The 24,714-nt window shown below is 46.9% G+C and overlaps 1 protein-coding gene across 1 annotated transcript in view; it reads left to right on the forward strand.

The window, feature by feature from the left end:
* SLC1A4 (solute carrier family 1 (glutamate/neutral amino acid transporter), member 4) overlaps positions 1–24,179 on the forward strand; it is a 30,908-nt gene extending 6,729 nt beyond the window's left edge. The window contains exons 2-8 of the mRNA XM_006880964.1: positions 7,801–7,843; positions 9,682–9,744; positions 17,114–17,280; positions 20,619–20,852; positions 22,285–22,479; positions 23,034–23,168; positions 23,893–24,179. Coding sequence (XP_006881026.1) covers positions 7,801–7,843; positions 9,682–9,744; positions 17,114–17,280; positions 20,619–20,852; positions 22,285–22,479; positions 23,034–23,168; positions 23,893–24,127 — 1,072 coding nt within the window. The 3' untranslated portion in view covers positions 24,128–24,179. The remainder of the gene's footprint in view (positions 1–7,800; positions 7,844–9,681; positions 9,745–17,113; positions 17,281–20,618; positions 20,853–22,284; positions 22,480–23,033; positions 23,169–23,892) is intronic.
* Positions 24,180–24,714: the final 535 nt, after the last annotated feature.

Below are 24,714 nucleotides of genomic sequence, written 5' to 3' on the forward strand. Positions count from 1 at the left end.
CCACCCCCCACCCCAGAGGGAGTTTGTGTCTCTGATTAATTGTTGTTGTTGCTGCCAGTTGCCATCCAGCCAAGACCACAAGGCCTGGTGAACAATAGGTCTGAACCCTGATCTGTACCAGCATCACCGTCTCTGATGTTCTGGGGCCCATTGTTACAGTCACCGTGTCAGTGCATTTTGTTGTGGGTCTTCCTTTCCTTCTCTGATCTTTCCCAGCATGATGTCTTTTCCCAAGGACTGGTGGAGACCACGTTTCACCCTCCTTGCCTCTAAGGAGCGCCCTGTTTCCACTTCCTCTAAGATACATCTGTTCTTCTGATAGTGCACCGTATATTCAGTCCTCTTCAAAACCACGACTCAAAGGCATCGATTCTTCTTCTGTCGGCATTGTTCACTGTCCAACTTTCAGATGCCGGGAAAGTCATTGACAAGACAGCGGCTTGGTACCAGCACTCTGGAAGCCTTTCACTGACATCCCTGCCCTTCTGCACTTTGGAGAAGGTCTTTCAGCAGATCTCCCCAGTGCAGCATTCCTGTTCTCATGTGTGCTGGGTATGCAGCCAAATGAAAAGAAATCCTTGGCAACTTGGGCCTTTTCCTCCACCTCTCATGATGTTGCCCGTTGGTGCAGTGGTGAGGATTTTTGTTTTCTGGATGTTGAGATGTAATCTCTGTTAAAGGATAGATGTCGTCTTTGATCTTCTGCAGCAAGTGGTTTAAGTTGGATTCACTCTGCATAACACAGGTTGTTAATGAGGTTTTTCTCCCATCATTGAGGTTGGAAAGGTGGAGGAGGGTCAAAGCTGACCAGACGGGTTGATATGGTGACTGTGGCAATGGGCATGAGTGTGTCCAAGAGTATGAGGGGGGCCGGGATAGGACAATATTCAGATCTGTCGTTCATAGAGCTGCTCGAAGCCATACTCCACTTGAGGGCATCTAACAACAACTGTGGATTGCTGTGAGGATTAGATGCATCGAGAGTTTGAGTAACTTACTGATGTTCTAGTGGTTCCTGCCTCTCAGGGGCTGCTGAGGCCTACTTCATGCAAAGAATGAGTGCTATTCTGATCCTTATTTTCCAAAAAGCCTCACACCTGGGGCCCAGTGCCAGCCTTTCCGGCAGGAATCTAATACTGGATGTGGGTCTCAAAAAGAGGGAGATAAGCCCCCATCCCAGTAGTAAACCACCACTCTCCGCCCCTCCTCTGCTGCCAGCCGTGTAGGGGGTACTGAGATCTAAAGGGGTCTGTCCGGGTTACAGTAAATACCACGGATGGTAAATATTTATCAATCATACATACCGTGCCGTGTCCTGTTCCAACAAGTCTTTGAAAGTGTCAGACATTTGGTAAAGAATTTTTGAAGTTAAATGAAAGGAAATAACTTTGAGAACTATATATATATATACCTAAACAAAAGTGAATTGTTTTATGTTCTGCACCCCCACCCCCATCCCCAGCAAAGAACAAACGGTTCCAGATGTAAAGCGGGAACGTGTTTGAAGTTTTCCATTGTGTGAACTGCGTGAGTCTTGGGATGTGTTCTCCTTCTTCCAGGTCAGCCTCAGCTTACACCAGTATTTCTGTGTGTTGTAAGTAGGTGTCCAAGGATTCTTACAGCACTGGAAAGCCTTGTCCATTTGTTCTTTTTTGACTTGGGTCTCTGGACTTGGTCCTATGGGCTTGGCATTTTTGCAAGTGGTTTTGGCATTGACCCACAATAGAAATCCATTTTACATTAAGGCAACTTCCTCTTCCTGACACAGCCTCAAACCCAAACAAATTCCATATGGAATTTGGAATGTATGATGCATGCTGGCACTTTGTGCTCTATCTCATGTAGCGCAGATTTTATTAAAATACTCGTTTGAAGCCAATAAGTCGATCTCAGAGTCTGCTCATGTTTGAGAAACTGTGGTCTAACGTGCATGTTGTATTAGGTAATTTGGATACATTTCTCCTGATCAAGTACTACTCAAAAAAAGGAAGAATTTGAGAAAAAGATGATAAGCTCTGTGGTTAGAAATACCCTAACATCCAGGGAGGTCGAGTGAGCTGCAGAAATAAGCATGAGAAGCCCATTTCCACCTTTCTGAGCTCTGAATCAAGTGTGGACTGCAGTGTCCGTTATGATAAGAAAACCAGGGGGCACCTTAGAGACAAGGGTGGTGAAGCTTTGTCTCACGTGCGTTGGGCGTGTTGTCAAGAGGGGCCAGTCCTTGGAGAAGGACATTGTGCGGGGAAAGGTGGAGGGTCAGAGAGAGAGGCAGTCTCCTAACAAGATGGATTTTCCCAGTGTCTTTCACAAAGGGCGTAAGCATGCCGGAGATGGTGAGAACGGTCCAGGCTAGAGCACAATTCATGTGTGCTGTTCAGAGGGTCGCTGGTTCATAGTCACCTCAATGGCACCTAACAACCACCATGTAGCTATTTAAATTTCTTCATTTTAAAGGCAAAGAAAATTAAAAATTCAGGACTGCTAGCCACATTTAGCTGCGTGGCGACCATATTGTCAGCACAGAAGTTGAGCCTTTTCATTATCTCGGAAGTTTTCCTGGATAATACTGGCTTCAGGAAACTTGTGCAGGGGATGTGTCCACTTTAAAATCTCTGGGCCTCAGTTTCTTCATGTTTAAATGAGAAGGTTAAACTGGATCGCCCCTAAAATCCCTCCTGGCTCCCACGTCCCTCATCTGGGGAGCCCATGATGTTACTGTGTGAATATGTAGGGTTGGGGGGTGATTGTAGACAGAGCTCTAGTGAGCTTTGCTCTGCAGGTGGAGCTCATGCAGAAGGAACAGCTCGAGTCCCAGCCCCATCTGTCTGTAAATGTGTGTCAGCTGGGGGAGAAGAGGACAGACGGGCACTTGATCCTGCGGCCTGGGCCCCTTGTTCTGGGACAGAACTGTCCCTGGTCTGTGGCAGCCAGAGACCCAGTCAAAGTTTTAGTTGATGTGAGAGCATCAGCTAACAGCCCCCAGGCAATTCCTTCCTATAAAATAAAATGAGCGCTGAGGGATAGAAGCTGTAGAAAGTGCCATCATCTCATTGAAAGTATGAATATCCTCGTTACTATTACTTTTATTTGTTGTAGTTTGTGTGAAAATCTACATAGGAAATCGATTTTCTAGTCCATTTTTTTTTCTTTGCGATGCGTGACACACCCCCTCAATGTAATAATAGTCTCTTTGTGACCTCACTATTATTGTTATGTGCTGTTGAGTTGAACTGACTCAGGGCGGACCCTCTGCCAAGTTGTCAGAGTTTGTAAATCAGTGATTGGCCATCTTTGTGCAGCAGAGCAGTTGCTGGAGTTGAACCGCTTGCCTTTGGGTTGGCAGCACAACTCCTCCCCTCTAGACCACCAGAGCTCTCTTGCATTCATCTTTCTTTCTTAGCTCTTCTCTCTTCTGAACCTTGTTTGAGGACAGAGATGGCTCCGTTGGTCTCAAGTGTGTGCTCGTTCTGCAGAGTACCTTCCTTGTAGCTGTTATTACCCACTTCGTGGATCTATTTGGCTGCAAAGGAGGTCGATTTAGTTCCTGCTTTGAAGGGTGTCAGAGGGATACAGTCACAGGGATCCCATCACTCGATTGGACCATTGTCAATTGCTTGAAAAGATGTATCTTTGGCTCATAAAAGAAAAATCCTTCACCATTCATACTGTCATCTTTTCCTATAACGTCTTAAACTGTTTTGAGCTCTGATTTATATACAGTAAAATGCATCCACGTTACAGTTTGCAGATGTAAGTTCAGGGAGTTTTGACGAAGAGGCATGAAAGTGCCACCATAGCCAGGGGCCTCTGCAGCCCCCTCTCCACGATTACTCACCCCTGCCCAGCTCTCTCACCCCTCCCAGCTCTCCTCCCAGCTTTCTCACCCCTCCCAGCTCTCCTCCCAGCTCTCTCACCCCTCCCAGCTCTCCTCCCAGCTCTCTCACCCCTCCCAGCTCTCCTCCCAGCTCTCTCACCCCTCCCAGCTCTCTCACCCTCGCCGCAGGCGGCTGGTTTGCTGTCACGTGGCGACTGGTTTGCTGTCACTCTGAATTAGCTTTGCTTTTTCTAGTTTCCTATCAGCAGGATCATCCAGTTTGGTCTGGCTTCTTTTGCACAGCTCCGTGCTGCTCAGATTGGCCATGTTGTTGCCCATGTCCTGCGTGAAGCCTTCTTATTGCCAAAAAGCATTCCATTGTCTGTAAATACGATGATTTGCCTATGTGTCCATCTGCTGCTGGGCATCTGGGCTGTAGGCCGTTACGAATAATACAGTTGGATATGCACGGGTCCTTTTTGCTGACCTATGCTTTCATTTATCTAGGGTAAATATATAATATTGTTAGCATATAGTGAGTATATGTTTAGCTTTATAAGAATCTGTGAGATCACGTGTTGGCCTTTTCAGGAATGTGACTGTTTCAGGGCACAAGTTGGCATTTTGCCTCTAGGATCACCTCCCCATTCGGTTCCCTTTGAGTTTTGTAGACTAGCGACTGTGGCCCGTATGAAAACACGTCGAGTGTCGATGGCTATTTGGTCTAAACATTGTGGGTTAGGGCCCAACTCTGCTCTGGTTGAGATAGTCCTGGGTTACGTGCAGGCCAGACAGAAGGCTTTAAGCAAACAAAGTCTGATCTCTCCGGAAGAGAGGGCTTTTCCAAGCTGTGGGAAAAGCTGTCCTTGCACTCGATGTGGAAACAGCTAATCCCTGAAGGATGTACAGTATTTGCAGGAGAAATTTTTCCCCATGGGTGAAGTAGAGGGCTTCTCTACTCTAGCTTTTCCTCATCTTCCCAGCCTTCTGGGGGAGAGAACCTGGGGTTCACTCAATGTAGGAACAACTGAGAGGTACCACATGGCGGATGGGGGACACTTTGCTCCAGGAACATTTCTGCTTCTAACACAAAAGATGGAAATGAGATAACCAATCTTTCCCACAAGACTGAATCTAAAAAGATGGCTTTGTAATGAAAATAATAGGCAAACGTATTTGCTATTCAGTTTCTGCTTCTTTGGGGTTTTTGGTTTGTTGTTTTTGTTTTGTTTTGTTTTTAGGAAATATATTTGTGATTAGGAAGCTGTGGTGGCTTAAGGAGTTGCACTGCCAACCCGAAGGCACTAAGTTCAAATCCACCAGCTGCTCCACTGGAAAAAGGCGGGCAGTGACCTCTCGTGTGATTTACAGCCTCTGAAAACCCACTGGAGGGTCATCTGTCAGTGATTTCTGACTCAACGGCACATATTAACAACAGGATAACATTTGTGATAGGAATACAATTTCTGTTCACTGTTTTGCTATGGATAATTCTGCTAACAATCCCTTTTTGCTTGGTAAAATGCAGGCATGTCCCTCTTGGTGTTCTTTTTTTATTATTATTATTTTGTGTGTGTACCGTCAAATCAGATCTGACTGGTACAGGAGGAGATTGTCCCTCCTTCCCCAGCAGAGCATCTTGGTGGATTCGAACCGTGTGCCTCTGGGATTACAGTGCAGCTTCTTGGCATTAGGCCACCAGAGCTCCCCACCTCTTGGTGTTCTGTATATTAAAGACAAGACTGTTTTGTAGACAAGTAAATTTGGGAGGTGGTATGCTACCGTGTCTCAATGCTGATGTCCTTTTGAGATCCCCTGATGTGTATGCCAACCCTCGGGGCTAGTATATTAGCTGTCTATTGTTACATAACAAATTGCCACAAAATTAGCAGCTTAAAAGCACACATGATTATTGCCCCATTATCTGTCTGTGGTTTAGGAGCTGTGAGTCAGCGGCGTTTTTGCTTCATGGTTTTTACAAGGCTGCATTTCAAGTGTCAACCAGGGCTAAGGGCTCTCATCTGGAGCCTCAGCTGCAAAAGAATCCACTTCTCAACGCATGTGGCTGTTGGCTGGATTCGTTTCTTGAGCTTCTAGAACCCTAGTTCTTAGCTTCCCATTTGGTTAGGGGTCATCTTTAGTTTCTCACCTCTCTGACATGACTGATTTTTTCCCCCTCAAAATGTGCAAATTCGTTAGACAATAACGAGATTCTTCTAACAAAGTGGAACTCACATTCTTATGTAACCAAGTCGTGGAAGTGACACTTGCTGTATTATGTTGAGTAGAATTAAGCAGGTGATTCCACCCACACTTATAGGGAAAGGAACGTCCCAAAGGTATGGATGCTGGGAGGTGGGGAACATTGGGCTTACAGACAGTCTTACAGAAGACTGTCCGCCCCCACTGGGTGCCAGTCAGATTTACCCCGCTGAAATAAAATGCATTGTAAATGGTTAGTCGTAACGTCAAGTCTAAAGAGTACAGCCCGGCTGCAGAGATTTGGCACAAATTAATTTGAGTCTCTTACCCTTCTAGACTTTACATGATGTTGCACATAATATCTAGGTACCATCATTTTAGAATTCTTTGCCTTTTAAGACTAGCATTTTGCCCAGATCCCAACCCAAGCTCAGCTCAGCTCATTGCCACATGTTGGCACCATCTCTTTGGTGAACTTCCACCAGATTTCTGAGGATGTAAACCACACAGGAGGAGATTACCTGACCTTCTTCCAAGGAACTGCTGGTAGACAGAGCCTCCAGCAGAGATGCGCAGCCATGGAGTATAACCACCAGAGCTGCTTGCCTGAATAGAGCTTGTCATCACAATCCACCTTAGCTCAAAAATCACTGCCGTTGCATTACCTAGAACAAGCACAGAAAATATTATATAACAGCCTTCTTCCTGAAATTAAACCTGTGAAAGAATTTACCCACCTATGTAACCTAAAAATGTCAGCATGACTTACCTATACAACAAAAAGACGAAGGGGAAATAATTTCTGTAAAATAATATGTTTGAGTGTGCAGATACTCTGAGACAAAATGATTGGATGCTCTTGAATTTAGACTCATCAGTAACGAGACAGCTATGCATGCAGACTGGTCAGGTGCATTAAGGACGCAGATCCTAACATGGTGTCATTGGTGTGGTATTTTTTTCCAGAAAAATGAGGAATTCATTGCAATATTGGAAACAAAACAACAACAAAAAATCAAAACAATCCTCTGATTTACAAAGTAGTTACATTCCTGAAAAATCCTTGTCTGTTCAAAGTGCAGACAGCATTTTGTTTTGGGGTTAGTCTAGCTTAGCTCAGATCATGATAAACACGGTTTTCATCTGCAGGTATGCCAGACAGACAGCTCATTATAAAGTCATGAGGCCCTGAGGCAGTTCATTGCATGGGATAGCCGGCCTCTGAGAATTCCTTCTCCCCACACCCTTCGCCCAAGTCCCAGGGATGTCCCCCATCTACTGTGACAGTGAAAACGTCCCTTGCATTTCCTCATTCGGCAAAGCTACTCCCATAGGAAACCACAAAAATATCCCTTAACTACTGTTGTTGTTGTGTGTACCACTGAGTTGGAATCGCCTCACCACTGACCCTCCTGGAAATTTTCAGAGGCAGTAACTCACGCAGAAGGAGATTTTCTACCTTTCTCCAGCAGAGAGGCTGGTGGATTTGAACTGTATGCCTTTGGGTTGGCAGCACAATTCCTTACCACTAAGCCATCAGAGCTCCCTGAGTTCCTTATCGTCTAGAGAGAAGGAGAGCGATGTGGTGATTGTGGTTCTCTTGAGCACACAGTTAAACCAGAGCAGGAGATAAAAATTGATACGCTCAAAATACCTCCCTGTGACCACAGTGGATGTGGAAGGACGAGAGCGGCGTGTCTGTTAGAAACCCGCACTGTAAAGCAGAATTTGCTTTAGAAACTTCCATTTTAAGAGTACTAACAAGATGCATTCTTTTCCAACAGAAACCTGTTTCCTTCTAATCTAGTGGTCGCTGCTTTCCGAACGGTAAGGCCTTGATGCTTTGCTGAAAACATAGAACCTACGGGTGGGGGCGGGCGTGTGCATCGCTGCTTCGTGAGGAGGGGAGCTGGACCCGGAGGGACTGTGCTCTTAACAATAACCTGGTGGCGTCTGCCTAAATTACAGCCGCTCCGAAGACTTCCTCCTGGTCCTAGAATCTTTTCGTAACACTTGTGGGATACCTTCAAATCATATTTTTTAAATATCTTTTTAACATTTTGGAATTAGAAAATTTTTTCCTTGATCACTTTTATAAGTAATATATGAGTCGTTATATGCACGTTACAAAAAAAGACTGCAAAATAAAAATGCCCAAAAGTGGGAGAAAATTAAAAAATTCCTCCCTATTTGAGACAATAAGCTTGGCGCAGGATAGAGCTGGGTTCAGAGTTATTGTACATAGGGTCTTAACAGCAACAACATTCACTCATTCACTACCTTGGAGTCCCTGGGGTCACAAAAGGTTAAGCACCCAGCTACAAACTGAAAGGCTGGAGGTTCAGACCCATCCTGAGGCATCTCTGCCTAGAAGACCCTGGGCACCAGTTTGCGCTGCACGCCTGGGATCACACTTGAGTCTGAATTATCTTAACAACAACCAAGAGTATCCACTACCCAGAGGTGTTCTTGTTAATACTGTGTTAACCGCCTTCAGCTATGGGATTCTTTTCAATGCACGCAGACATGTATTTTAATGATTACGCATAAGCACATTCTCTGCTTTGTTCTGTGGCCTGCCCTTTTATAAGGCCATCGTGACCCTCTGCTCCTGTCTGTTAATGGCCTTCTGTGGCGTGTCCCCTGCATGAGCTTACATCCTTTTCCTCCATCAGTGGATGGGTGTGGGTTGTTTCTAGTCTTTCCTTCTTTTTAGCAATGTCCAAGCAACATCCATGGGACCTTTCTTTACACAGAAAAGGAGTGTCATTCTGAATGAGGTTTTGCAGCAAAACTTTCCTGTTGGTATTTACAACCTCTCCTTTTGGGTTTTAATCTGAATAGAGGCTCAGCTGTGACCTATATGTTTAATGAGAGATAGGAGATGACGCGAGTGGACATTGTTTCTCCTGCCCCTTTGATCACAGGAAAGCTGGACATGCTCCTCTCTGAAGCCCCCAAAGCTTGGGAGCAGGCCTGGGGCTGCACCCCTTAAGAGGCTTCTCGGGCCAGTTCAGGAAACAGCCCCCTTGGGTCTTTGGCCACCAGGACTGTTGTACCAAGGCTTCCTCTCTTTGGCATCTGCTGCCATAGGAATCCCCAGGGGATCCCACGAGGAGCCCCTGCAGTCAGCCTCGGGATGGCCGTGGGATAGACAACTGAAGTCTTCCCGCCGCAGCCAGAATGTGCTCTCTAGCTTCACATCCTTTACATTAGAGAGTGGAGGTTCGAGCCAAATTAAAAACAGATGCTGAAAGGCAACCACTCCAGTAAGTCCAGGACCAAAGTAGAATATAAATAAATGAATGAAGAGAAAATGTCACATTGGAAAGTTTTGGCATTTCTTTAGTTAATGTAGAAACTTTTCAAATAATTGACACTCTCCGCAGTTTGGAGGGCTCACGTGGCACAGGACATGTCCCGGGCTTTGTCTGAGGAACGTGGGGGTATTCTCCATGTACCTGTGGGTCTCCCCGGGCTTCTCAGAGTATACATGCCGCTTTGGAATCAGTGTAAGAAATTGTCAGAGGCTCTTGTGAGGGCTTTAGGGATGTCCACAACACTCAGCTTGGGTAAGTTTGAGAGTAGCCGGAGGCCCAGCAGGTCCTTCGAGGTCAGTCTTAACCTATGAACTGATAACAGATTTTTCTTTTCCTCCTTCACAGTATGCAACTGATTATAAAATCAAAAGCTACAACACGAGCTCTGGAAATGTCAGCCTTGAAAAGGTAAGACTATGTTTATGAGATCAGTCATGAGAAAATAACTGAGGGAACATCCGTGATGAATCTTTTCCACAGCAAAGCTTAGAACTCTGGGCTCTGAGCGGGCTGACTCATCTGGTGTTGATTTGCTACGCTGGTCCGAACCCAGGACAGACACAGGAGCGTCTGCGGCTCTGGGAGCCTCAGTGGAGCCCTTTAGTCCAATTCGAATTAACATCCTTTCTTCCGAAAAGATTTCCCAACACTCTTTCTGTTATCCTCAAACATAGGTGAGTTAACCTGCTCTGATAGTCTAGGAGTAAGAAGCTGAGGGCATGCGGTTCAAATCCACCAGCTGCTCCATTGGAGAAGGATGGGCAGTCTCCTCCTGTGCCATTAACTGCCTCTGAAAACCCACCAGAGGGTCAGCTCTGGATTGGTTCTGACTCTGGGGCAACAACATACACATAACAGTTAAAGATACCATGGTTGTTGTTCTTGTTAAGTGCCGTCGAGTCGTAGGTGACTCATAGCAACCCTATGAACGAAAGTCCTCAATACTTGTGTGACTTTCATCCTTTCTCCAGGTTCATAGGGTTTCCGGAGGCAAGCTATTTCAGAAGTGGATGCCACTCCTGCTTCCAAGCTTGTATTAATCGGGGAGCTCCACCAAACCTTCTCTACCATGGGTAACAACATTTGACACATCAGTGTCACAGTGTTCAGCATCACAGCAACCACAAGTTACCTCTGTACAGCAGTGCGCAGACCAGGCCTATATGACCTAGAAGAATGTTTGAACAAAAACAATGAAAAACAGGCCTGAGAGACAGTGTTTGGTGGAGCTCCCCAATTAAAACAAGCTCAGAAGCAGGCGTGGCAGCCACTTCTGAAATGGCTTGCCTGCGGAAACCCTATGAACCTAGAGAAAGGATGAAAGTCACGCAAGTGTCGAGGACTTTCGTTCATAGGATCGCTATGAGTCGCCTACTACTCGACGGCACTTAACAACAACAATAAAGAACAAACAACAAAAAGAAAAAAACAACAAAAAAACCCAAACCATAATGAAGAAATAAAAGTCATTTGTAATAAAAAATATATAGTCACACATCAAAAAAGACCCCCAAATCAGCATCTCCAGCAATTAGAAACAGAACAAGGAGCAAATGCTACAGTCTGAAAAACAAAACTCCAGCAATTAGAAACAGAACAAGGAGCAAATGCTACAGTCTGAAAAACAAAACAACCAGAAGGGAAAAAACACAAATGAAACACAACCCCTGTGTATCTTGCAAGCATAGCTATACTAGGAATACAATGAGGTGTTCAGATATTTGCCTCTACGTAGAATTAATAAGGAAGCTCTGGTGGCGGAACCAGTAGGGAGTTGCGCTACTAACCCAGAGTCCACGCCTCTCTGGCGGTTCGAATCCTCCAGCTGCTCCATGGGGAAGGATGGGCAGTCTCCTCCCACGCAGTTTGCAGCGTCAGGATCCAGCCAGAGGGTCAGCTGTGAGTTGGTTCCAACGTGGTGACAATGAGTTTGAGGGGCTTTTTATTTCAAAATTAGTACGTTTGCATTTTAAAGCTGTGAGATAAGAACTGAAAAGTAAAAGCAGAGAGGCAGGAGCCCTGATAATGCAGCAGGTAAGCATTTGGCTGCTACCTGGAAGGTCAGTGGTTTGAACTCACCAGCTGCTCCTCAGGTGGAAGGCGGATCTGGCTGTTTCCATAAGAGTTACCTCTTTGGTGACCCTGAACGGGGAGGCGGTTCTCTGTCCCCGAGGGTCACTCTGAGTTGGCATGGACTTGCCATGATGGAGGTGGAAATGGCAGGATGTTATTGGCACTCGTTTTAGTTAGATTTTTTTTTAAAGGGGCTAACATAATATTTTCATGTATGTACCCAGAACCACGCTGATTGTAACAGTGACAACTACAGATGAGGATGAGTGTGTGGTGCTGGTGGCTGTTAGCCACACTTTGATGATTGGTGACGGGACTCTCTGAAAGGACCGACAGCCCTCGGTAAAGCCCAGAGTGAAATAGAGTGCAGTCTTTCTTCAGCTTAGATCAGCCTCATGTTCCTGGAAAGGGTAGCATGTATTAAGCATCCGTGTTTGGGGGTAGGATTGAGCTAGAGCCGTACAGATGACAGGAGCTTCCCGACACACCCGGGTGGTGGGATGCTCTGAAGCCGGCACAGGGCAGGGAAGCCGGTCATGCTCCGCCGCTCTGAGCATTGCTGTGCGCCTGGCGTCCCTCACACCCTGCTCACTACTCCCAGTAAGGCCTTGCAATGGTTTTGACAACCAAAAATACCAGCACACATTCCAGAACGCCCCACAGGGATGGGTGAGCAACTGGCTCAGTCACTGACTGATATAGATGCCACCCTGTGGTCCTGAGGTGGGCTGGCAGAGCCCGAGGGTGTGGCTGAGGTCCACTGTCGTCCTAGATGTCTGGTGGCTGCTGGTGATGTGGAAGTCTCCCTCCAGGAAAGCGGCTCATGACGCGTGTCACCTTGGTGATCAGATGGCCTCCTCGTGGGGACTCATTTAGCATCCGTACAACCTCAGATGGGCTCTTACCCTCATGCCAGCCCCATTAGCCTCGTTACAGATTATGCCACTGGTGTGTTCAGGGTTGAACAAGATGATTTGAAAACCAGGAATGCATCCCTGCAATTGCTTCGTGCTTTTGACAGACAGGACTATGACCCATGACCCCACCCGAGCAACCACACGCCCGCTCCCACTACCACACGCCCACCCCCACTGCAAACTAAGCCAGAAATGCAGGGACTCAGACTTGCCCAAAGAGGGGAGGTGTCTCCTGCCTGGTTCCGGGCTTAAACCCTGTGCCTCAAAGGCCATGTAAAGGTAGCAGGGGTGGTCCTAGTTGTTCAGGATGGGGTGTTGGGGATGCAGTGAGAAGCTGTGGACACAGAGGCCCTAGACCATCTGAAAAGGCGCCACTCCTGACCAGGGCGCCTCCTTTCCTGACCACTTTGATTCCATGTGGTAACTGGCCGTGAATGCACACCTCCTAGGCTTTGCTTCATCTAGTCCTGAAACAGTCCAGACAGTGCTCTGCATGTGCTCAATTACCATGAGCCCTGGGGGCATCGTAGATCATACGTCGGGCTGCTAACTGAGTGGTCAGCAGTTCAAAGCCACCAGCTGCTCCACAGATGAAAGATGAGGTGGCCTCCTTCTGCAAAGATTTACAGCCTCAGAAACTCAAAAGAGAGTTGCCATGAGCAGAGATGGGAGTTGACAGCTGTCTGTGCCCTTCTCAGGTGCTGGGCTATAGTCCCCTTGCTCTGGTAGCTGATGTTCTAGTGAAGGAAGCATAGTTTTAAAAACTGTGTCTGTGTGTGTGTGTGTGTGTGTGTGTGTGAAAGAGAGAGAGAGACAAAGAGAGTATGTGTATTTCTGTAGTATGTCACCTGGTGGTAAGTGCAAACAAATAAAGCAGTGAGAGGACAGACTTGGAGACTTGGTGGGTGTGTGTATGCGCATACTTAGCGGGTACGAGCGTGTGTACATGTATACATAGCTGGTGTGCGCATGTGTATATGCATATGTAGAAGGTGTGCATGTATATGCATACCTAGCAGGTATGGGCATGTGTATATGCATACATACTAGGGTGTGTGTGTGTGTATATATACATGTGTGGAAGGTGTGCACGTGTGTATAAGCATACATAGCAGGTGTGCGTGTGTTTATTTGCATATGTAGCAGGGGTGTGTGTGTGTGTGGGTGTGTGTATGTATAGATAGCTGGTATGTGTGTATATGAATACATAGCAGGGTGTGTGTGTGTGTATAGATAGCTGGTATGTGTGTATCTGAATACATAGCAAGTGTGCGTGTGTGTGCATGTGTGTGTGTGTACATAGCAGGTGGCAGCCTCTGTGTGAAGGGAGGCTGTCTGGCACACTGAGGGTCTGTGGGAAGCCCTGGAGGGAGGAGGCGTCAGACAGCAGGAACAGTGTAAAGAAAGCCTGCAGCTCAGGCTGGGCCTGTGGCTCTCCATCCCCACCCTCCCCCAGGTGTGCCCAAGTGTGTTACACTGGCTTACCTGCTGCCAGCCTCCTCTACAGAGAGTCTCAGTGCCGGGAGAATCAGCCTCGTCATTCTCGAGTGAGAAAGTTCCCTCCGGAGCTGCCTGCCCCTGACTGAACACTGTTGTTGTTGTTGTGTACCATATAGTTGGAACCCACCCATAGCTGAGCCTTCGGTGGGTTTTCAGAGGCAGTTAATTCCATGGAGAAGACTGCCCATCCTTATTCCGCAGGACAGCTGGTGGCCTTGAACTGTGTGCCTTCAGGATTGCAGTTCAGCTTCTTGCCCCTGGGCCACCAGAGCTCCCTGACTGAACACTACAGCTTGGAGTTTTAGACCTGCTGAACCAACTTTTGATTAGTGCTCAAACAATCTGTTTGCATTGATTCTTAAATCTTAAGACCTTCAGAACACAAATGTGAGCTGACAGGCCCATGGTCCAGCGAGGTGTCAGCTCGTAGAAATCTACTTGTGTCGGCTTCCCTAGGTGCCCGCGCTCTTGCAAGCTAACGGCAGAACAAGGACCAAAATAGAGATCTCCCACCCACAGCTCTATATTGTGCTGCCAACGTGAAGGTGGCTGTTGTTAGATGCCATCGAGTCGAGTACTACTCATAATGACCCTATGAACAAAATATCTGCACCCTGTCCGCCCTGTGCCATCCTCACACTCCCTGACACAAGAGAGCCCATTGCAGCAGTCACTTTGTCAATCCACCTGGTTGAAGGTCTTCCTCTCCTTCACCCTCCACCCTTCCCAGAATCACGCCCTTCTCCGAGGAAACAGCACCTCCTAGCAACATGCCCAAAGTATGCGAGGTGAAGCCTCATCATTCTTGCCTCCAAAGAGCACTCCAGCTACACCCTCTCCAAGACACATCTGTTCATTCTCCATGGGATGGTCAGTGCTCTTCTCCAACACCACAGTTTAGGCAATTCAAAGCCACTGGCTGCTCCATGGAGAAAGATGGGCAATCTCCCCTCCAACTGAAAACCCACTAGAGGTTCAGCTGTCAGTCAGTTCTGACTACATGGCACATAACAACTGTAGCTTCAGTGGGTCAAGATCTAAGAAAGTAAGATAAAATTCAGAAACCTAACTGTCTGTGAAGTTAAAATAACATTGCAAGAAAAATGTAGTCCAGACAGCATGAACCCCAAGAGATCTCTTAACAAAATGCTCCATTGTAATAATAACAATGGCTAATACATGTTGGGTTTCAATTGCCAGGCACAGTCTGAGTGATTGATTTACATATATTAACATATTCAGTCTTCACAATAACTCTTAAAATAGTCAAGGAGATGTGGAGAAGTTCCGTCTTGTGACACATGGAATCACCATGAATCAGAAATCGATGGGGTGGCAGCCAACAACTGTTATTGTCCCCATTTCATAGATGGGATCTGAGGCACAGAAAGGTTAAGTAACTTACCCAAAGCCACACAGCTGGGAACGGTGACTATCACTACTGCTACTTATCTGTCAATAGTCTTCACAGTTACTTGCTATGCATCAGAAAGCCGGACAATGACTAGGGATGATAGAAGGAGAATTGATGCCCTTGAGCTGTGGCGCTGGAGAAGAGTGTTGAATATACCATGGACTGCTAAGAAAACAGGTTTGTCCTGGAGAGGGTGAAGCCGGGCTGCTCCTTGGAGGCAAGGATTCTGAAGTTCGTCTGACTTTGGGAATGTTGCAAGAAGGGACTAGTCCTTGAAGAGGGACATCGTGTTTGTAAGGGTACAAGAGGAAAACCCTCAATGAGATGGATTAACTCAATGACTGAGGTTATGGGGCTAGGTGTGTCAGAGACTATAAGGTTGGCTCAAGATAGAGCAGGGTTCACAGCTATTGTATGTAGGGTTGATGCAAATCGCAAGCGACTTATGGCACCTAACAACAACAACAACAACAACAACTCATCTGTAGCATAAATCAGCAGAAACAAAAAAAAAAGTGTGTATGGAGAATGCTGTATTATATTTCAGCTTTTCTGTTATAGTTGAAATTTTTCTGTTATTAGAGGTTATACCAAAATGAATATCATCCATTTTCACCTCAACCATATTTATGATGGTCCTTTTGAATTCATGATTCTTGACTCATTTCCTGTGGATCTTGCCTGTTCCCCAGTTGTCTCCAGATAGCTTGGAGGTTAGAAAAATCTTTGTGAGCATATTGTGGTGATTTTATTTAAGAAATCCACATGCTTCTTGATCCATCAAGCCATGGTGGGAATGGAATGATAGTTTCTCAGTGGTTGAGGATCTCCACCTTGTGGGCTTACCTTGACCTGGTTGTCACATAGTCACACATCTTTGAGTCTCTGGTCTTTGCCCGGCACTGGACTAGTCCCAGCCTTTGTGGATCTGGCCTTGATCAACATCATGATAGTTGAAGAAAAGATTGGAGTTGTCAATAATTTAATCTTAACTTGGACCCACAATCAACACTGTTGGTTCCAGAAGTCAAGAAATGGAAAGACATATTACATTGGGAAAAATATGCTGTCAGGGACCTCTCCAAAGTGCTGAAGAGCAGCATTGTCAGTTTAAAGACTAAGGTGCACCTGATCCAAGCCATGACCTTTTCAGTGACCTGCTGTCCCTCTGAAAGTTGGACCGTGAATTAGGATGACAGAAGATGGCTCAATGTCTTTGAATTGTAGTGTTGTTTAAGAGTTCTGCCTGTCCCACAGACTGCCAAAAGAGCAAGTGTGTCTTAGAGAAAGTGTAGCTGTGGTACTAGTTTGGGCAGGTGGTTTGTTAACAGGAGCCAGTTCTTGGAAAAAGACATTGTTCTTGAAAAGGTGGGGCATCAGTGAGAAAGAGAAAGACCCTCAATAAGATAGATCAACACAATAACTGTATCAGTGAGTCTAGTATATATCAGGGTTGTTGAGGACGGTACAAGATAGGACGGGGTTTAGAACCATTGGTCATAAGATTCTTGAGTTGTAGTCTACTTGATGGCACCTACCACCACCACCAACAACAACAACAACAACTTAATTGTATCCAGTGACAGGGAGCTCCCTCCTCAGTATTTCCAATTTATGTAATTTTAAAAACCAGTTTCAGTGTTAAACTTTTAGGTGGATTTTTACTTATTGGCTCTCTATAAGCCTCAGACTTCATCTTTCCTTTTGCTTCCTCAGCTAATTCGCATGCGTGAAACCAGTGAAGGCCGAGAAAACCTTGGACCATTCTCTTACTCTAGCCACAGAGCTTCAGTCTAGTAGAGACACAAAACAACTTTCCGTCTTGCATTCGCTCTCATTTGTGGTAATCACTCGCTCCCCTCTGGCCCTGTAGGTCCCCGTTGGCACTGAGATCGAAGGGATGAACATTCTGGGCTTGGTCCTCTTTGCCCTGGTGTTAGGCGTGGCCCTGAAGAAACTCGGCTCTGAAGGAGAAGAGCTGATCCGCTTCTTCAACGCCTTCAACGAGGCCACCATGGTGCTTGTGTCCTGGATTATGTGGTGAGTACGTCCGCTGCTCTCGTCCCGTTTTCTGGCTTCATCCAGGGAGGAACCTGAAACCATCATTACATACATGGTCCTGTGAGGCCATGTGGTCAGATGATGGAGAGGGCTGAAAAGTACACATTTGACCAGGTCCCTCAAGGCAACTTCTCAGATACCTTGTCAATTCCAGCATTAACCCCTGACAGAGTTAATCAAGGAACTAATATATTCTTTCACGCACAGAACATTTCCTCATTGTCAGCCGTTAAGGTTACTGGAACCATTTTCTCTTTCATAGATCACAGAAACTGGATTTTAGGGTTGGGGCGGGTACATCTGCAATTTAGTCAGAAGCTCGGAAATTGAATGGAAAGTCTGGTTTTAAGACCACACCACTCCTGCCCTGGCAAACACAACCCTCAATGCAAATAACCTCACTCAGGAAAGAGTTGTCATATTTCCAGGAAGGAAAAAGTTTTCAATCCCATGTCAAACTTTTTTCCCAGCCCCATTTTTTGACCAAATTCTTCTCAAGTTTGGACTGACAAGGGGATTCTGTTGGAGAATGCAGTGTGTAATGTTCTCATGTTAAGACATTTGCTTGAACCAATGTATACTAACTCCTTCCCTCGCTGTGCTGGTTACATAAGTAGCTATTGAGGGGGCAGGTGCTGCTGGCAGAGTGTTGCTGTAGTGGGAAATCTCTTGCCCTGAGCTGTCTGTTACAGACTTGCAATTTGAAGCTCTGGTGGGGGAGTGTTTATGCACCATCAGTCTGTAGGAGAAAGGAGTATTGTCCAGTACAGATTATGGCCATTGGAGGCCTGATGGAAGGTTTACTGTGTGCAGCAGAACCAACCTGATGGCAGTGAGGCTGTTTTTGACCACTTACTATCTCAGCCAAGTGGGGGGGGGGCCTTCAGTAGTAACTCTTTAAACCCTCAGCTTGTCTCTAGTTTTTCTCCTTCACTAATTACCCCTGGAACCAATGCACCCACCAACTTTACCTATTCAAAGAAATACATCAGAAGGTAAACACTTGGCTAGCTGACTTTTTCTAAAAGGAACACACAGTAACTATTTTCAGAATTTCAAACTATAGCTTCTCTGTCACACCTGCTGCACTCTGCTATTGTAGCTCAAAACAGCCATAGATACTAGGAGAGTGAATGAGGGCACGTTCCAGTAAAACTAACAAAACTCAGGATGCCAGCTCCCGGATTACGTGAACCTGGAGGAAAAGAAACAGGACTGGGCTGCTATTTCATTTCCATGACTTCTGGTGAGGTTGGACATAAAATGTTAATTGCTCCTTCAGTTTCCCTCATCTGTGAATTGCCTATTCACATACTTGTGTCACTTTTCTATTTTTCAGTCTTCCTCCACCCCACCCTCCGCCCCCAAGTAATCAGAACTCTAGTAAGGTGTTTCTCAAGCTAGCTTTGGGGAAAGACTGGTTTATTTCTATTTCCAGTCTTTCATGGGCCAATACTTTTCTAAAACTACAATAAAAATCAAAGCAGTAGAATCATTTTCATGTGCTTAGATTATACTCTCAAAAAAAAAAACCAAAAAACCCAAACCCACTTCATTGCCATTGAATCAAAACCAGCACATAGCTGACCCTCCAGTGGGTTTTTAGAGGCTGTGATGAAACAGTCGGCTAGGTCGTATAGTCCTGGTGTGTCCACTTGCCCTACAGCGGTAACTTGTGGTCACTGTGAAACTTAGCACTGTGACATTGATGTGTCAAATGCATTAATGGTTACCCATGGTGGACAGTGGAGCTCCCTGGTTAAAACAAGCCTGGAAGCAGGAGTGGCATCCACTTCTGTAAATAGTTTGCCTCTGGAAACCCTATGAACCTGGAGTGAGGATGAAAATCACGCAGGTGTCGAGGACTTTCGTTCATAGGGTCGCTATGAGTCGCCATCGACTCGACGGCACTTAACAACAACAAATCAAATGAGGTAGATTTCTATGTATTGATAAATCTGGGTTGTCCAGGCATTAATTCATGTGGTTCTTAACCTCAGGATTGTGGGTTTTAAGCTTGATATTTGCCTCTCTGTATTGATAAAGTATCTCAGAGACAGAATAAGGCCTGAAAAAGAAATATGCCGATTTAAATAGGTACATGTGTATCTAAACGTGGAAATAGGCATCTGTGCAAGGCTTGGCTTGAAGATGGTGCTGAAAGAGGGATTATTTGGGCCTAATTTATAAAGCGCTGGTGGCCTAGTGGCAAGAAGCTGCACTTGCAATCCCTAACATACATGGTTCAAGGCCACCAGCTGCTTCACGGGGGGAAGGATGGACAGTCTCCTCCTGTGCGATTAACTGCCTCTGAAAACCCGCCAGAGGGTCTGCTATGGGTCAGTTCCAACTCTACGGGACACAACAACAAACAACATAAAGAGTTTTACTTTCTTGAAAGGAACGTATTCATGTGTTAATGTGGAGTTTTAAAGTAATAATACAGCTTGAAATATTCCTGGGAAGAAAAGTCACACAGCCAGTGGCAGTGGCTGTCTTCCGGGAGGAAAACTAGATACTCAAGGACCAAAGGTAGATGGAGACTTTGCCCCATTCGTCTTTTTGTACCTGTTGAAAATTGAACTGTGACATTATTACTTACATAGTGAAATTGTGCACATATCCAGTAAAAAGTTTTAGAAATTAACAAATAAAATGTACTGTTAACATAAACTCAGTAATTATATTATCCCTCCTCAGTTTGCATTCAATTCAAAACGACCGATACTTGTTCCTGTGCTCCAGTTGTTCGTTTCTCGCCTTCCTCCTTCCAGCCCTTCCATTAAAAAAACCTTCACACCCTTAGAGTGCTCCCAGCCACTCATTGTTACTGACTTTTTCCCACAGAATCGTGTTTTCCAGCCCACAAAAGGATTTAAAACATCACAAAGCCCCAGCTTTTGGCTCTTGTTTGGCCTCCCAGCGTTCCATAAAATAGGGCTTAGTTAGTCTTTTGCTGTGTTTCTAAGTCTCAGAACAGGCACAAGGAAAACAAAAGTCAGGCTCGTAGTCCCTGGGGGCTTTGGTCTTGAGTTCATGCCCCTCCTCTTGGGAGCCCCCAAGGTTGATAGTACTCATCTGTTAGGAACCTGTAATCTATCCGAAGGGAGAGAAGATTGAGTCTGTCCCTGACTTCTTTACCCAAAGTGAGTTACAGTGTTCGCTGTCCTCAGTTTCACAACCTGTGAAATGGGAGTGGCGAGGGGGAGGTGCAAACCACCCAGCTGCACGTCCCTTCGCTCTGTATCAGGGGCGCCTGCACGCCCCGGTCCCCATGTCGCATCCTCACTGACGCGCCCCCCGTGCTTCTGCCCTAGGTACGTGCCTGTTGGCATCATGTTCCTCGTGGGAAGCAAGATTGTAGAGATGAAGGACATCGTCGTACTGGTGACTAGCCTGGGCAAATACATCTTTGCGTCTATACTGGGCCATGTCATCCATGGAGGAATTGTCCTGCCACTTGTTTATTTTGTCTTCACACGAAAAAACCCGTACAGTTTTCTGCTGGGCCTCCTCACACCGTTCGCAACGGCGTTTGCCACCTGCTCCAGGTGAGTGGGTCTCGGCGCTGGAGCCGTCTGGAACTGGGTGGTGCGTGAGAGATGCCTGGCCAGCTGTGTTTTCACTCCTTGAACGTTTCAGCTGGTCTCCTCTGATTGTAGTAGTACAACCCCACAACCTGTCATTTCTCTGTGGGGTGAATGGTCTGTCTTCTCATCGGGGAAGCTTGCCTCATCCCTTTTTTCCCCTCTTGCTCAATCAGATCATAAGTTTGCCCCAGTACAGGCCCCCTTTGCCTGTGTGAAGAAGGCAGCTCGTTTAACTGAAGAAATGCATTAAATGGAACTTTCTAGAATGAAGCCTGGAACCTAGCCCTTCCACCTTCTGGGTGTGTGAATTCTCTCTGTCTCTCTCTGTCTCTCTCTCTCTCTCTCTCTCTCACACACACACACACACACACACACACTCACAGTCGCAGCACCATGCTCAGGAAAATGTGCTCGATTGCAGTTTTGTGGAATTGTCCACATTGATGCAAAAGAGGCAACTTGTCATTCATTTAAAAGTGTTTAAACAAAAAGATCTAGGTTTCCAAAATTAAAAAAAATCTGATTTCCAGAGGACATCAGCACTTTGTTCCGTATTTAATGTTTGTCTCTGCACCGCACATTTCCTTCCATCCTTGATGGCTGTGTATGTTGACAAGATGCTGATCCTAGAAGGAACAGGGCCAGTGGTTTGTACAGCCCCAGACAGAAACAGTCCCAGTTCTCAGTCGCGCCAGGTAACCTCTGCGGATCCAGCCGAGGAAACAGCCCCTTGTGCTTGACCCCAGACGTTTCATGACCCCTCAGTTACTTTCTGCTGCTCAGAACCGTCTCAGCTTCTTGGCCTAAGAGAAAAATTAAAAATCACAGTTTGTTCTCTACTTTTTGGGAGAAAAACACCAAACATTCAAAAGTGATGAGGAGATAAATAAGTAGCAAATCATTGTTTATCCTCTGGGAAACCTTTTTACCTCATGGTATTATTCTACCATGTATAATTCTTGAGTTGAACTTGGAGGAAGTCAGTCTACGTAAGTGACCAGTGAATCTGGTGAGCTGTATTTTTAACGTTTCTGGAGTTGGCTAAGCCCCATGTTAGGATGGAAATGTTGAGACAGTTTTATATGCTTTCTCTTTTTTCAGTGGAAGAATGACAAAAACAGGCAGGATGGCAAATCCCCTGTTCTGGGTTTGGTGGCCTTTTGTATTATATGTCACTCTGCTAACTGAAAAGTTAGCAGTTCAAATCAAAGACGGTCTGTTTGCTCCCATAGATTTACAGCCTCAGAATTTCTGACTCTGAGATCGAATCGGTGGTAGTGGGTGTGGGGAAGGGCTCCAGATGAGTGATGTATAAGCCGGGGCGGGGAAGGGGACCGTGTTCACGGCTTCTTGTTTTTATGATTTAGTACTGATTTTCTGTTTCCATGTCTAGCTCAGCCACCCTTCCTTCGATGATCAAATGCATCGAAGAAAACAATGGTGTGGATAAGAGGATCAGCAGATTCATCCTCCCCATTGGGGCCACTGTGAACATGGACGGGGCTGCCATCTTCCAGTGCGTCGCTGCCGTCTTCATTGCCCAGCTCAACAACGTCACCCTGAACGCGGGACAGATCTTCACCATCCTGTACGTCCCTTCTCTCCCTCTGCTTTGTTGTGGTGGTGATGTGCCGTTGAGTCACCCACGACTCATAGTGACCCTCTGCTCAATAGCTCGGAACCCTGTCATATCCTGAGCCAATCTCACTGTCTCTGACATACCTGCCCACATCGCCCCAGTCACTGTGTCAATCCGTCTCATACAGGGGCTTCCTCTGCTGCCCGGCACCTCCTCCCTTCAGGCTTACTCAAAACCCAAGACGTGTCCTGTGATTTTTTTATTATGATTATTCTTTTTAAAAAAATTTTACTTTAATAATTCTAATGAACATTTACAGAGATTTTGGATTTCCATTCATTCATTGCATTATGATTATTCTTACACCTCATGAAAGGCCAACCTCCCCACATCTCAGGTGCCTCATTTGTAATGAAGACACTTTGAATTCATTGCTGATAAAGCAGAGCCCCACCCCCACCCCTCCAGGGCTCAGCTGGCAGGATCTCTGATCCAGCGTGTGGTTTGGCATTTCTCTGAGGACACTCCATGCTGATAGCTAACCCCGCTTTGCTGTCCCCTAGAGTGACCGCCACGGCGTCCAGCGTAGGAGCAGCGGGCGTGCCGGCCGGAGGTGTCCTGACCATCGCCATAATCCTGGAGGCCATTGGCCTGCCCACTCATGACCTGTCTCTGATCCTGGCTGTGGACTGGATCGTGTAAGTAGCAAGTCCCCAGGGGGTTGGGAGACTGTGTCACTGAGGGTTTAGGAAAGCAGATATTGAGTGTCAATGGACTGCACGTGGCCCAGGGCATGCGGAGAGACTTAAAAAGAGGTCTCTGGCTCGAGCTGACCCTGGGGTTTGCAGAAGAAGAAAAAGGAAGCTATGTTTTAGTTTCCATCAGGTGACCCCCGACTCCTAGCGACCTTGTGAACAACAGACCTGAGCCTTACCCCGTTCTGTGCCGCCTCAGCCCATTGTTAAAGTCACTGTGTCAGTCTGTCTTGCTGAAGCTCTTTCTCTTTCTCTGGCCCTCCACCAATGCCCAGAGTGATGTCTGTTTCCAAAGACTGGCCCCTCCTGACAGCATGCCCCAGGGATGTGCATTAGGGGCTCCCTGGAGGGCACCTCTGAGTACTGAGAGTGAAATATGTCAGAGACCCACCCCCCTTTGTCCAGACAGCACTTCAAAGGGAACTTGATTTAAGCTTGAGAGAGCCAGAGCAGAGGCTTGAGGTCCTCACTCATCGGCCTCTTCGGTGTGGGGAAAGGACACCTGAGGGTGCTTGGGGAACAGTACACCACGCAAGCTGCCCAGTGGGGGCCTGAGCCACGCAGCCGTCCTCACAGTCCCTCTTCCACGCCGCGTGGCCGGACATGACGGCTGGCTCCGGGTGGCAGCACCGAGTGTCACGCCTGTCTTCTGTTCTTTCCCCGCCAGGGACCGCACAACCACCGTGGTGAACGTGGAGGGGGACGCCCTGGGTGCGGGCATTCTCCATCACCTGAATCAGAAGGCCACGATGAAGGGAGAGCAGGAGCTGAGCGAGGTGAAGGTGGAAGCCCTCCCCAACAACAAGTCTGAGGAAGAGACCTCCCCGCTGGTGACACACCTGAACCCTGCCGGCCCTCCGTCCGGCGCCGCAGAACTGGAGTCCAAGGAGTCGGTCCTGTGAGGGAGCTGGGTGTGGGGCTTGCAGGGGCTCCTCACCCTGTTAGCCCACCTGCGGGATTTGGGGCGCGACCCCACAGACTCGAACTCCTGACCATACTTTGGGCCCATGACCAGATTGAGAATTGATTTAGCGGTGGACTTTCTAGCAGGATGAGTTCTCGAGGACCAGGACTCTGCCATTTGGCCAGATCCACGCCCAGCTCAGCTGTGTTACCCTGGGGACATTTGCAGACACCCCGTGGTGCTGCGGGCCTTGAGGAGGCCGGCGTGGAGACTGGAGGCATGTTCTTTGCACACAGCCAGCTCTGTACTGGGTGCGTTCCAGACAGACCTAGGGGATCCCAGGCACCTATTGTATTGCCTCATCTGCACTCGTAATAGGAAAAATCCTTCACCTTAGCTGGAATTTATTGAACTGGAACTGTTTAAGGAGTCTGTGGGGGCTGTGGGCTGACGTCTGATTCTCTGGTTGCTGGAGGCCTGTTTGGATGGCGTTAGCATTTATGGGCTTCTGACCAAACCATGTACATACTGAGGTCACAGAAGGGTGAGAGCATCTGGCCTGCATGTGAGGGAAGGACCTTAATC

This window comes from Elephantulus edwardii, unplaced genomic scaffold, assembly GCF_000299155.1.
Source record: "Elephantulus edwardii isolate Elephantulus edwardi_28Jun2011 unplaced genomic scaffold, EleEdw1.0 scaffold00011, whole genome shotgun sequence".
NCBI lineage: Eukaryota > Metazoa > Chordata > Mammalia > Macroscelidea > Macroscelididae > Elephantulus > Elephantulus edwardii.